Source organism: Micromys minutus (assembly GCF_963924665.1).
Source record: "Micromys minutus genome assembly, chromosome: 1".
NCBI classification, from domain to species: Eukaryota; Metazoa; Chordata; class Mammalia; order Rodentia; family Muridae; genus Micromys; species Micromys minutus.
Window position 1 is genome coordinate 170,619,410 of NC_137969.1, and position 13,494 is coordinate 170,632,903.

At 45.0% G+C, this 13,494-nt stretch overlaps 1 protein-coding gene across 2 annotated transcripts; it reads right to left on the bottom strand.

The window, feature by feature from the left end:
- Positions 1-18: 18 nt before the first annotated feature.
- ITGB1BP1 (integrin subunit beta 1 binding protein 1) lies at positions 19-13,433 on the bottom strand. 2 transcript variants are annotated; one of them, XM_080921261.1, is made up of 8 exons: positions 13,306-13,414; positions 10,306-10,333; positions 7,830-7,957; positions 5,465-5,543; positions 3,701-3,837; positions 1,522-1,614; positions 888-1,037; positions 19-434 (listed from the first exon to the last, which is right to left on the bottom strand). In XM_080921261.1, exons 3-8 carry the CDS (start codon positions 7,899-7,901, stop codon positions 363-365), a joined length of 603 nt encoding a protein of 200 aa, XP_080777387.1. In that variant the 5' UTR covers positions 7,902-7,957; positions 10,306-10,333; positions 13,306-13,414; the 3' UTR covers positions 19-362. The 2 variants fall into 2 exon arrangements, with proteins under 2 accessions (XP_080777387.1, XP_080777386.1); XM_080921260.1 differs by lacking the exon at positions 10,306-10,333 and having other exon boundaries at positions 13,306-13,433.
- Positions 13,434-13,494: the final 61 nt, after the last annotated feature.

Sequence of the window (13,494 nt, forward strand, 5' to 3'; positions counted from 1 at the left end):
TTATTTTTTAATGTGCATATGAGAGTGGCTGCATGTACGTACGTATGCAGACCACATGTATGCCTGGTACCCGAGGAAGCCAGAAGAGGAAGTCAGATCTCCTGGAACTAGAGTTCCAGGCAGTTTTGAGCCACCACATTGGTGCTGAGAACTGAACCCAGACCCCAAGGTTTCTGTTTAGTCCAGAAAGCAGGTAATTTATCGGAAGTTGACTTACTGTTAACGACACATTTTAGTATAAGATCAATATTTTAACACTTTAGAAAACTGGGTCAAGTTTACACCCTCTAACAGTCCACGGCTGCAGATGGATGTAGAACAGGTGAGTTCTCGGCAGGTCAGTTTCCACTTGCCCGCAGAGTTCAGGACTTGTCAGAGGTCAACACAGAGTCGAACGCTGTGGATAAGACCTTGCAGATTGCTTGGGCTTGCTCCTGCATGGTATGAAGAGACACGGTGTTGGTGGAGGGTGACATATGACCAACACACATTGTATAGAATTCTCAAGGAACTAGTGAAAAAACGTTTGTAGTCTATACATCTCTCTTTACCTGCCAATCTCACATTGCTTCCCCCAAACATCAGCACCTGCCTAGCTGGTAGGCACTCCACCAAACACAGCAGACAGTAATGGCTGGTGCTGAGTAAGCCTGAGACTAAGAAGATGGCAACTCAGGAGTAGCAGGGAGCTTTGACCCGGCCCAGCCAGGTCAGTGTCTCGAAGCAGAAGCAGTTCCCAGCCTGTCTGAACAGCTGCTGACCCTGGGTTTATTCATTCTGAGGATGGCCCTTGGGGAGAGAGAGCCTTTCCTCAGCCTTTAAACACTGTGGAAGAGCACAGTCTCCCCATTCCATCTACTGAATAGGAACGAACCACGGTGTCTCACCAGGCTGTTGCACTGGTACACCCACAGGCTGTACTCTTCATTGCTTGCATCTGTGGTCTTGAGTGCCAGCAAGCTCTTCCCGGCTCCTAAGCCGTCATCGTAACACACCATCCGGATGATCAGGTACAGCGCATGCCTATGCAGGACACCCTGTGGAAATCACAGGACCTTCAGGAAGCGGGGTCATGGCTGCCAATGTTTCTCAGCTCTCGGGAAACAATGATTTAGGAGGCTTAAAAAGGTAGGTCCACAGATCTGGGAGAAGAGAAACTCCTCAGTTTCTCAGCCCAAGGAACACTGATACCTAGTTATGGGGTGACTTGCTTTCAGGGTGACACACTTTCCTGTTTAAACCCAGAGAAATAGGAACAAGGTCATCTAAACTGTCCACATCGCTGCCCGGCCTCCACACCAACCTGCAGCTACTTTCAGATGACATGGGGGTCCTGAGATGAAACTCAGTGGGGCCTGCATGTATGTGGGAAATATAAAAGAAGCCCATGTTCATGCCCAGGAATGAGCAGGGTGTAACACCAGCAACCAGGCAACCACACCGGACACAGGAGTCCAGTGTGGCCTTTAAAGGCTGGGGCTCCCGATCGCATAGAATGTACTTACTGAGCACCGCACTTACATGCTGATCCGTGGTCGAGACTTTGATGCCGTACTTGGAAACACCCAGAATAAACTCCTCTTCCATGGGGACAAAAGGCAACTTCCCATCTTGCTTTAGAGTGAACATAAATTGCAGCAGACATTAAAACCACAAGATCATCTCAGGTTCAATTAGTTGTATTTGGAATCTATTATCACAGCCTTAGACCCTTTAGAATCCAGTCTACACAAATAAATATATCCCCCCCCCCCCCAGTAAATTCAGATCGATCCACTCCCTGGTACTGTTCTGTCCTTTTGTGGTGTACACACTAATGGAAAATGGAGATCCTAGCCACAGATCCCGGTAACATTACAATGTTTACATTATTAAGCAGGGTGTGTTGGTGCAAACTTTTAGTCCTCACAGTCTGAAGGTGGAGGCAGGCAGACCTCTGTGAGTTCCAGGACAGTAACCGTGTCTCGAAACAAAACTTAACACTACTTAGATTTTAAAATCCTCGAAGCTCATTTTCTAGTTAGGACAAGGAATGATTGAGAAGTTAGGTAGCAGGAACCATCTTTTCTCACAGTTTTCTTTATGACTGCTGGGTTACACCTTGCTAGTGACAGATCCTGGGAGGCCACTCACAAAACTGTCAATCACCAGTTTGAGCTGTTGGGTGATACCCGATCATACCCTGACCCCTAGCGGATCAGCTGGATCCATCTACCCAAGAATGCTGCCTAATTTGTCCTCTCAATAAAGATATCACTGGCAGACAGTAGATGTCCTGTGCTGTAAACGGTTTGTGGACTGATGAATTACAGTAAGTGAGCCATGTCCAGATGCTTCAGCTCTTGGCCCTCCCCTCCCAATATTAGAGTAATAATACCCTGTCAACCATTTCTCACAGATCTAAGATGACTACAAGGATTAAAATAGTGCTACTGTCAATGATGGCATTTTACCCTCCAAAAGCTCTGTGGTGGATGAATAACTTAGCCATCCTTACAGAATGAAGAGAGTGCTAATAGAGTTCTGAACATCTTTCCGCATAACAGTATTTGTCACTTACGCTCTCTTTGAATGACCATATTCCAAGCTAGATCTGGGATAACAGGTCCTACCAGAAGTTCTGCTAAACTGCAAGTTAGAGTAACTAATTTTCCATGTAATTCCTTAATATCCGTAACGATATGAGGTTCTTATGCTCCCAATCTCTATGACTTAAGGGACAGAAGGTTCTCTATGTTGTCCTGGCAGTCCTGGGGCTCTTGCTATATAGATCATGATGGGCTTGAACTCCTGACCTGTAAAGGTGAATGTATACATCTTATCATTTTATTTTATAAACAGTATGGCATCTCAATTTTTATACACATATTTTTTAAAGATTTTTTTAAATGTATATGGGTGTTTTGCCTGCCTATATGTGCGTGTGCCATGAGCATACAGCCTAAGGAGGCAGAGGAGAGGGTTGGTCCTCTGGAGCTGCAGTGATGATTGTGAGCCATCATCTGGGTCCTGGGGACAGAACCTGGGTCCTCTAGGGACAGCTGTGCTCTTAACCATCAAACTGCCTTTCTAGCCCTCCGAAGATCATCTTTTCTGACCTGAGTGTGTTTTCAAAGCCCCTCAGCTTAATTCTTGTTGGAAATGGAGCATAAGAAAGGAGATACACTGACAGTGGTGGCACAGGTCTTCAATCCCAGGACTCAGGCAGAAGGCAGGCAGATCATACACACACACACACAGAGGGACAAGGAGAGAGAGGGAGATGTTTTTGTTTGTTTTCTTTTGGCTTCGGGGTTTTTGTTTTTTGGGTTTTTTGTTTGCTTGTTTGTTTGGTCCTTGTCATGAGTTTTTTACATCATTTTAAACCAGATGGATGGGATAGGCTTTGAAATTTTATTTTAGAGAAAAATCTACAGAGTCTAAGCAGTCAGTGCCATCAGTTATTCAGTCAAGTAAGGACACCAGTCAACCCCATAAAGTAAAAAAAAAAAAAAAAAAAAAAAAACCGGTTTCTTCCTCCGAGTCTCCATCTCCAGGGCCCCTTGCACCATCTGTGACTCCATGCTGACTCGGGATGAGATCAGCGTTAGGCAAAGATGGTGAGTGCCCCAGAGTGAACCCAGGAGAAACATTTTCCTTCAAGGCTGCAAATAAGCAGCCAGAGGGTTCAGTTGGAACCCAGCTTTTTTCTGTCACTCACCTGGGCGACATCTATGTAATTTATCAGGTCTAGTGGTCCTTCGAGGCTCTTCCCCTCAGACACGGCCAGTTTCTCAATGGCACCAACATACTTTATTCGGAACTCAGCACATGTGTCTAAATTGCTGTTACTTTGTCCTATGATTACAATAGACATTGAAAAGTAATACCTACTTTACAGAACATTCTCTATCCTGTATATATATTTTGCTATATATATTATAGAATATATAAAATATATAAGTAATATAAAATTAAAATATATATTATAAAACAAGACTGTCTTAGAATATAATCCTAACTATAATGTTAGCTTTTGTTTTAAAGATTTGCTTTTATTTTACACATACAGGTGTTTTACCTATATCTACAGATATATATCATATGCAACCAATGCTTGAAAAGGCCAGAAAAAGGTGATGGATCCCCTGGAACTGCAGTTGCAGACAATTGTGAGCTTTCACAAGGTCCCTGGGAATCAAACGAGGGCCCATTGCAAGAGCAGCCAGTGCTCTTGACCTCTGAGCCATCCCCAGCCCCAGTTTCATTTCTGTGACAAAGTTTCCCTATGTTCACCAGGCTGGCTTAGTAGTCACTTTCTCAGCCTCCCACAGTGCTGGGATTAAAGGCAAACTCTACCACATCAGCTTTTCATTTTATTTTTTACTGGTTTTTGAGGCAGGGTCTTACTATCTAGTACCAGCTAGCTTAGAACTATGTAGACCAAGCTGGCCTCAAGCTCATAGAGAGCCACCTGCCTCTAAGTACTGGGATTAAAAGCAGGTGCTCCATGCCTGGTCCTACAACCTGCTTTTTAATTACAAGCTTCTAAGTGCAAGATGTTTCGATAATAATGAGGAGGAACCTAAATCTTTGTTAAGCTTTTTCTTCAGTGACTGCCTACACCAAATATATAAAAACCTCCACAATAGGGGAGGTTTTTATATATGACCTTCTTTTCAAAATAAGAGTTTAAAAGCCAATGATAGATAATGAATGGTACCGTTATAATACAGTTATGGTCACCTTACTTCTCACCCCTATCATTCTGCCAGAAACACCAGCTTCTTTTTTGTTTTAATTTATACAGAATAATGGAGGGATAGGATGTCCCTTGACAAGTGGCAATGAGATCTAGCCAGTGTAGAAACTTTAAGAAAGCACCGTGACACAGTGCTAAGGAAATACAGGGCAATTCTGGAGGTAAAGATGATGAAGTTTATGTGCCAATATTATTTTAGGTAAAATAAAAATGAATTCAGTTTATTTCCAATTACTAGGTAACTTTGGAGCTCAGCTGGGAGTCTCCTAATTCCTAGGAGCCACTAATTTGAGGTGACTGTATAAGTGTGCAGGTCTGAGACACACATCCTCACTTTCTGTGTCTGGTCATCTCATCTGGAGGCAGCCCTCGAGGTTAATGGTCCCTAAATCCTTCACCACTAACACATCTATCCTGTTCCTATAAACATTAAGCCCAAGCATAATTCAGTCCCTGCCACCCTACCTATTAAAAAGCTGTTTCGGAACTGCTAAGTCACTGCCACGAGATGTTTTCAAATGCTTGCTCTCAGACCCACTGAGAACAGTACCTAAGTGCCTACCACACAACACCTCCACCTATCTCACCAAACTGTGGTCCGTTTCTGAACGTCCCAAGAAGTGGCAGAGGGGAGGGAGGAAAACAGACAGGAGCCATCACTCTACCACACAGAACACCGGAGTAAATACATCAGTCACCAAGTCACCCGGCCCCTCCGCATACCTGAGCCTTTGGTGGAGTCTGTATCTAGGCTGGCGACAGTGCTGGATCTTGAAAGCCCTCCGAGGCTGGAATCTACAGACTGAGAAGAAAGACAGCAAGACACATGTCTTCTCTGATGCAAATTACTTATTAAGCTGAGCTGCCACAATATCTGGTCAATGATCCAAGCAGATTGACTGTAGCTAACGACATTTTTCACAACCATCTTCAAAAGCTATGTGACAGGTGACTGCTCTTGCAACCCCACAACACCGCTGCACGCGATGTCGGCATCTTCAGGCTGAGACTGAACGTTGGCTCCCCTCCCTCCCTCTGCCTTACACTGGAGCCTTCAGGGACGCCTCTTCTTGCTTCCTATTCCACGGAACCTCAAAAGAACCATGTGCAGAAAGACAGCCACTGAGCAACGTCTCTGTCTGAGAAGTAGAGAGAGACCAGGAGTCTCCCCATTCCTAATCGGGCCCTCTGCAGTTTCTTCCTCTTTCTGGCCCAGAGCAGGCTCGGGAATATTAGCAGATGGCATGGCCGTCAATGTGAACAGAACAAAACTGGTGACCAAGATTAAAACTACGTAACTAGCTCTCAGGGGTAAATGTGTCAGTCGTTTCCTTAGAAATGGCATTCGGTGAAAACCCTGACTCAGAAGGTGCGTATTTCATAAATCTGTTGGTACCACCAGGCAATGTTCAGAACATCGGGTAAGGAGAGCTTAAGCAATCTTGCTGTGCAGTTAATGCTGCTACAAACAACAGCAACAAACCCTAGACTCCGAGATATCTCACCCCTCAACCCCTGCAATATCTGTCATTTAAAAATAATATTTTATGTGCTGATGAAATGACGCAATTCTTCAAGAGGACCTGAATTCACTTCCCACCTTAGAACCCACCATAACTCCAGCTTCGGGGCTCCAGTGCCTTCTTTTAGACTTTGTAGGCAACCACATTCATCTACATATAATATCACTCACATATATGTACAGATAACTAAAAATAAAGTAAACCTTTAAAAATTAGTTAAATAAGAAAATCTGAACCCAAGCATGGTGACCATAGCACTTGGGAAGGGAAGAATCAGGGGATAAAAGTTATGTCCTGCTGTAAGAGACCTTGCTGTACATTAAGGCTATCCTGAGCTACCCGAAAACCTATCTGAAGAAGGAGAAAAGAGGCAGTGGGCAGTGGACCATGCCATCAGATAGAAAACTTGGTAAGGCCGAGTGGATCCAGAAACCCCGGTATCCTCATACCTGAGGACCAGAGGTGTTTCATTTACTCCTGATCAGGTTCATATCTAGAACATATGGCCATGACACCCCATGGAGTGTGACAATCAGACGCATAGGGTCACCCTCACTCCACATCAGGGGCATCCTTAATATCTAAGACCAAGCCACCCCAAAATGTATGTATATAAGACCCTGCTCATAAGGAATAAAACCCATGAGCATTATTTCATCAAAGACCTGAGAGTCTCTATCATACAGAGCTGTAACATTTTAGGGAAGAGAATTCTCTCCCGATGCTTTTACTGCTGAAAGCTGCTCCAACCTGCTGCAGTCACTCCCTGCTCAGTGGTCCCCACACCCTGCTGGTCTACAGAGTAGCTACACTGTACTGACTCCAGAGGCTGGAGGCAGAGACCTGACAGACAGAGATCTGGCAACTCACCTTGATCCCGCTCTCCCTCCCCTTTGGAGAGCATGACGATTTGGCCTCTTAGGCAGAGCCCCTCAGATCTCCACAGATAGTCCAGAACACAGAGTGCCAATATATGGGTCATTGAGATCCGTTTAACAGGAAAGAGTACTTGTTGCCCAAGTCCTACAACCTGAGTTCAATCCCCACTAATCACTGGTGGAAGCCTAGAACTAACCCCTGCCCGTTGTCCCTCTAACCTCCACACCACATAAAGTGCCTCAATCCCTCAAATAAATAAATGTTTTCTTAAAGGTTTTTTTTTTTTTTTTTTTTTTTTTTTTTTTTTATGTTAAATCAGAGCTGCAGAGATGTTAAAGAGCATTGTCTACTGTTCCAGAAATCCTGAGGTCAATTCCCAGCAACCATCTGGGATCTGGTGCCCTCTTCTGGAATGCAGGCATACATGCAGACAGAGCACTCATATACATAAAATAAAAATTTTTTAAATGTTAAATCAGTGTGTTTTAGTGGGACCACTCGTAGCTTTAGTCCCATTTAAAAATTTCAGAAATATACCAAAATAATAAAGTTAGAGCAAACACGGGGTGGCTATGTAGTGCAAAAACAAGCATTATAGACAGGCAGGGCGAGGCTCTGGAACCGGCCATGGCCTCTGAGGAGAGGTACCCTCAGTGTGGTGCTTCCGTCCCACCCTGGCCTCTTACCTTGCTCTTCGTACTGATTTCACTGCTCTGGGAACTGCTGCTGCTGTGTCTCTTCTTGCCTTTGCGAAACATCTTCCAGCATAGCTTGATCCAGAGAAGAAGCCCCAGGGGAACAAGTGTTTCCAGTACTGTCAAGAAAAGGAACCTCAGCTGAGTAGCGGCACACGCCTTTAATCCCAGGGCAGGAGAGTTGGTTGATTGGTTAAGAGCAGTTGCTCTTACTCAGGACCTGGGTTAGGTTCCCAGCACCTCACAGCAATCTATAACTCTAGTTCTAAGGGATCTGATGCCCTTTTTCTGGCCTCTGTAGGCACCAGACGCATACGTGACTCACATACACACATGCAAGCAAAACACAAAACATTAATTACTAATAAAAATAAGTAATTCTTTAAAAAATTCACAAGAACCCTATCATAGTAATAGGTGAAAGTCCTTTTCCTCAAACCAAAACCTGCTGCCCAGTTCTCAAAGATTCAGAGGCTATACTACTCAGGTGACTGAAGATTTGACTAAACCATGTGACATGTTATCAACCAAGACACAAAGATTCAGTTACTTCAGGCACTTGGTAGAGAGTCAGGGCTAAGGGGTGAGTACGAGCATTCACATCCCCATCTCTAATATTTTGAGACAGGTCTCTCTGGGCAGGTTGGACTTGAAACTTCTGATCCTCCCACCTCTGCTGAGATTATAGGCATGCAGCACCAAGCTCTCTTCCCCACCCCTTCAGACAGTATCTTCCTGCAAAGCTCAGGCTAGACTTAAACTCATGATCTTCCTGTCTGAGCTTCCCAAAGGCTGGGATAACAGGTAAGGACCACCATACCTGGTAACACGTGCATTTTCTTTTCATAGACAGAGACATTTAAGTAAAAATATGACATAAAAACACACCTAGGCATCAGCTCCTTGCAAAAGGAAAAAGCAGGCACTTAAGGAAGGTGAGGTAGTTTTGGGGACATCACCTTCGTAAGGACAGAATGACTGGTTCCTGCCCCTGTGAAAGGGCCAGCGGGCAGTCTCCACCTTTCCATAGCTGCTCCAGGCATAAGGCTTGTTTGTACAATAATGTATATATTCTCACATTCCTCCCAAGAATGTCCTCCTCACTAACGTTAAGGACTTCATGATAATCAGAGGCAGCATGGGTCCAGGAGGCAAAGGCGTGGCTGATGTCTTTAGCAAAATGGCAAACACTGGGACCTTCAGGACAGCCCTTAAGGCTTTGGAAAAGAACTCTAAAATCATGAGTTCAAAAATACATAATAATTTCTCAACTATGCAAAAAAAAAAACATAAGGGTGCGATATGGGTTTTATAAGTAGCTTCACAGATCTAAAGTAACAGGCAGCTTACTCTATGAGCCAGCTTGTCAGGAGACAAACTAGCAGATACAAATTCAGGTTCCTGAGTTCAAGGTCAGCCTGGGAAAAAGCAACTTTAGATCCAGGTGTGGTCAGGATGCTAATCTCTGGACAAGGCCCCACCCAGCTAAATTTACAAAGGCAGGTAGATCTCTGAATTCTTTGCAATGTTAAAAGGGTATGTTAAGGGCTGGAGTCACCGGATGCTGAATCATAGGATAATAAAAGGGAACCTGAAATAAACTGAATTGATATGTAAAGAAAAAAATGGGCTTGGGCTGGTATGAAATGAGCTAGTGGAAAGAGACAACAGTTCTTTTTAAAAATTTTTCTTTAGTGAGAGCTGAACATCTGAAGATCTCTGGAGAGAGAAAACAGCTCTTCAAGATTTTTTTCTAACAGGATTTCTGATTTTAGTTAGAAAATCCATAGAGAGCAAACACAGCTCTTTGAGAATTTTTGCTAAGAGGATTTCTGACCTTGGTTAGAAATAAATCCCAAGAATTACTTAGAGAACAGAATTGCTCTTTTAGTTTTTTGGGTTTTTTTTCTTTTGTTTGTTTGTTTTGGCTTTCTGCTTTTGATTGGAAACCCAAGAATAACTTTTAGAATATCTCTAGCAGGATTTCTACTTGGTTGGAAGATCCAAGAATTTTTAATAGCAGCTTTTCTGATTTTGGTCAGAAAACCCATGAGCTTTTAGAATTGTACTAGCAGAGAGCTGTCTGGAACAGAACGCTAGCTGTCTCAACCAGAGAGGTTTTAGAATAGCCGGAATAAGCTGACTAGAGCCATGCAGAACACACACACACACACACACACACACACACACACACTCACACACACGGGGAGGGGGGGGGGACAGAGACAGAGAGTGCAGTCTGGAAACCCATCTCAGTAGAATCTAGGCCGCCAGCCTGGATTCATGATTTGACTTCGAGTTGTTTGTTTTCACTGCTCCCAGACACCCCTTCTCTGAGGAACCCGGACCTAGCTGAGGCCGGTCCTTGGCACTCTACAGATCATGCTTATGCCAGAACCAAATACTCCTATTGCTCTCCAAGGTTCCACACACAACGTGCAGAGCAACTTCTGTCCCCCTGACTCACCCAGTCCTTTCCAGGCTGAACATGGGCCCTAGTGGAGGAAGAAAGTGAGTTAAATTGGTAGTGGGTAGGTGGCTAAAGCAAGCTCAGGGCCTCTGTGTGTTTACAGACCCCACCTTCTAGGCCATCTGCCATGGTGGCCTGAGCCTGACAGTTTAGTCAGCCTCTCACCCAAAATCCTTCTCAACGTGTACTTTATTTGTAGCATGAAGAACTGACTCACTCACTCAGTCCTGAATAGGCAGTAAGCACCTAGACACTGGGAGACTCATGGCACAAGGAGAGAATTGTCACATGGGTAAGTGTGTGTGTTTGTGTGTGTGCGCGCACATGAGGAAAAAATATTAGGGAACAGTCATTCCCATGAGGAAAACTAAAAGAGAAAGGCAGGAGCAGGAGGAGAGAAGGCCCATGGCCTGTGGGCCACAGGTAAGTATGGTTCGAACCTAGCAGAGTGTAGAGGTGTTTCCACAGCAAAGGGCAGGGCCAGATTTCTGCTTTATAGACCCTCACTGGGCATCAGACAGGGAGCTAACCCGAGGCACTGGCAAAGGAAGTTAAAGGTTATTTAAATACTGAGCAAAAGCTGCAAAGGATAAATCCACATCAAAAGAAGCTGTAGTGAGGGAGGGACAGGGGAGCCTTATTCCTGGGACTGTGGGAAAACTAGGCTAACCTAGCAGCGTGTTGGTGCCTTTAGCAGTTAAAGTGCTGGTGCATGATATACTTAAGCACATTATATTTTAGTGCAGACTTCTTGGGTTTTTCAGAGGATTGGTTCCATAACCGTACAAAGCCATATAACCTACTCATATCCTCCCATACGCTTTAAATCACTTCTGAACTATTCAGGGTAACTAAGCAAGCACCCTCCACTGAGCTGAACATTATATCTAACTTCCGGAAGAAATGGTTGTCATGAAAATAATGATGAGACGTCTCTGCTTGTTTGGGACAGTGGAATTTTGGTCTTAGTTTTACAACACAGCTTTAAAAATCTGGAGTCGTTTAAGTCTGAGCATGCATAACCCATTAGATGTGGAGAGATGACTACAAATTGAGATGCATACTTATATATTAATTTTTAAAGTTACTTAATAAAATGTGGTTCTGTGGTTAGTAGAATCTTAAAGCAGCCCCACAGATCTTTGGCAATGATTTCGATATCACTAAGGCCATCGAAACTTCTCAAAACTTGCTTTCCAGCATCAATCCAGGAACTTAGAGGGGAAAAGAACTGGTTAATCTTTGATATATACTTCTGCTCTGGATGCATGTAACTTAAGCAAATTGTTCTTGCTTCTAAATTATTCATGCATAAAAATGAGGTGTGGGGGGGGTGCTGCCTGCCAGCTGAATGTTACACAGATTCATCAAGTGCAAAAACTGCCAGAGGCTGATCATATCCCCCTCCCTCCAGACCTGCTCCTCCCTCATCTCTCCCCCTCAGGCAATTAAGCCATCACCAGTAGAGACCAGAAAACCATCAATCCCTCATGGTTCTTCAGCCTCCACATGCAATTAAGGACTAGGATCCCAGCATGCCAGCTTTTTTTTCTGCCACAGCTTTGTAACCAGCCCCACATCTTTGGGGGGGACTAATGGCATTTTTTGCACATGAATGTGATGAATCCTCAATCTATAGAAAATGCCCCTACTACACAGTTTGACACATTTAAAGAATCCACAAACCCACTGAAGAGACTTTCAGGATAAAAGCCTTTACTTTAAAAAAAAAAAAAAAAAAAAAAAAAAAAAGTGTGTGCAGGAGTAGAATAGAATACCTCTGGAACTGGTGTTGAGCCACAAGCACCAGAACTTGGATCCTCAATAAGAGAGGAGGTAGGTGCTCTTATCCACTGAGCCAACTCTGCCAGCGGGATCTAGTCCTACAGGACCTGCCTTATGGCTCTAAGTTGTGCCCTTGCATTTTAGCCAAACAAAAGATAACAATGTTTTCTTTCAAACACAGATCAGAGACCAGTTTAGGGCCAGCAGGAGCCAGGAAATCTTTGCTGGTGCCCCACAGTAATCAACTAAGGAAGGGCAAATCTCTCCAGCAAGACACCCAGAGCTCTCCAACCGCTCTTCTCTCTAGCTGTCTTCCACAACAGGATACACACTGAGTTCATCTCTCAGGAACGCAAAGCCACCTTAGTTCTCAGAGGCTCTAAGCTCCCTGTGTGTGTTCTTATGCTGTCCAAGTTTCCCTCCCACAGAACTCTCATATTGTAAGTTTCTTGGCAGCTACTTTCCTCGCACGACTTATTTCAGGCCTTTTCTAAGAAAGCCTTCCTTGGACTTCCAGGTTGAACTAAAAGGCATCAGATCGCAGCATTAAAATATGTCATCTTCTACTTAAAACTCTTACTCCCTCAATTAACTAGTGCAAGGCGAGATTGAGGTAGTGCTCGGTGTATAGGCAGCATAGCTGAGGAGGGCTCGCTACAGGGTTCTGAGAATTGCCTTGGGATACAACAAGCACTGAACTTTTAACATCGCCAAATGCAACACCAGGCGCTCCAGAAACCGCTAGCCCTCACTCCGGTCCATCTGGAGCAGCGGGTCCCTAGGGTCATCGGAGCCTTCCGAGCAGTGGGAACGCCCAGCTGCATTCACAGGAGCCAACCAAGCTAGAGATTCAATAACTTGCCCCCCATCACAAAGTTTACTTGGGGACCCCGACAAAATCAGGTTTCCAAAGCTCTGCACACATGCCTCGCACAAGTGAGGATGTAGACAGCTAATTCTAACCCCAGCGGTGCAGCAGCAATGAGAGGGAGGCCTCAGGCTCTTGCCGAGCCTGGTCCCCGGGGAGGCAAGCGGTAGACCTGTCACAGGAACGCGGGTTCCTCCCTGACTGGGCGCCGAGCTCCTCTTCCTTTCCCCGGTTTGCACTCAGTTCGTGCCTCAGCCTAGGGACGTGGGGGAAATGAGGGGAAACAGCGGGGGACCTCCCTTTCCGTGCCCTCTGGCCTGGCTGGGGCGAGGCCCGGTTCTCACCTCGCCTCCTCGGTTCGTCCCCAGGTCTCCCCCTCCTCGCCGGGTATGGGATGGTCCAGCAGAGGCGGCCGGGAGGCTACTCCAGTTCGTATTCCAGTTCCATCTTTGCCAGTTTTCCTGCCCTGCTCCTCTAGGCCACGCCCCTGGCATGCGCAAGCGCAGTCCTTAGGCCTCGCCTCCAGATTCTTA

Bases quoted from the DNA above. Each gene is read 5' to 3' on its own strand.
- ITGB1BP1 (XM_080921260.1), bottom strand. From the start codon at position 7,901: ATGTTTCGCAAAGGCAAGAAGAGACACAGCAGCAGCAGTTCCCAGAGC. The intron at 5,544-7,829 runs GTAAGAGGCCAG...CTTTCTTCTCAG, and splicing joins AAATCAGTACGAAGAGCAAG to TCTGTAGATTCCAGCCTCGG. The intron at 435-887 runs GTGAGACACCGT...CATACCATGCAG, and splicing joins TGTACCAGTGCAACAGCCTG to GAGCAAGCCCAAGCAATCTG.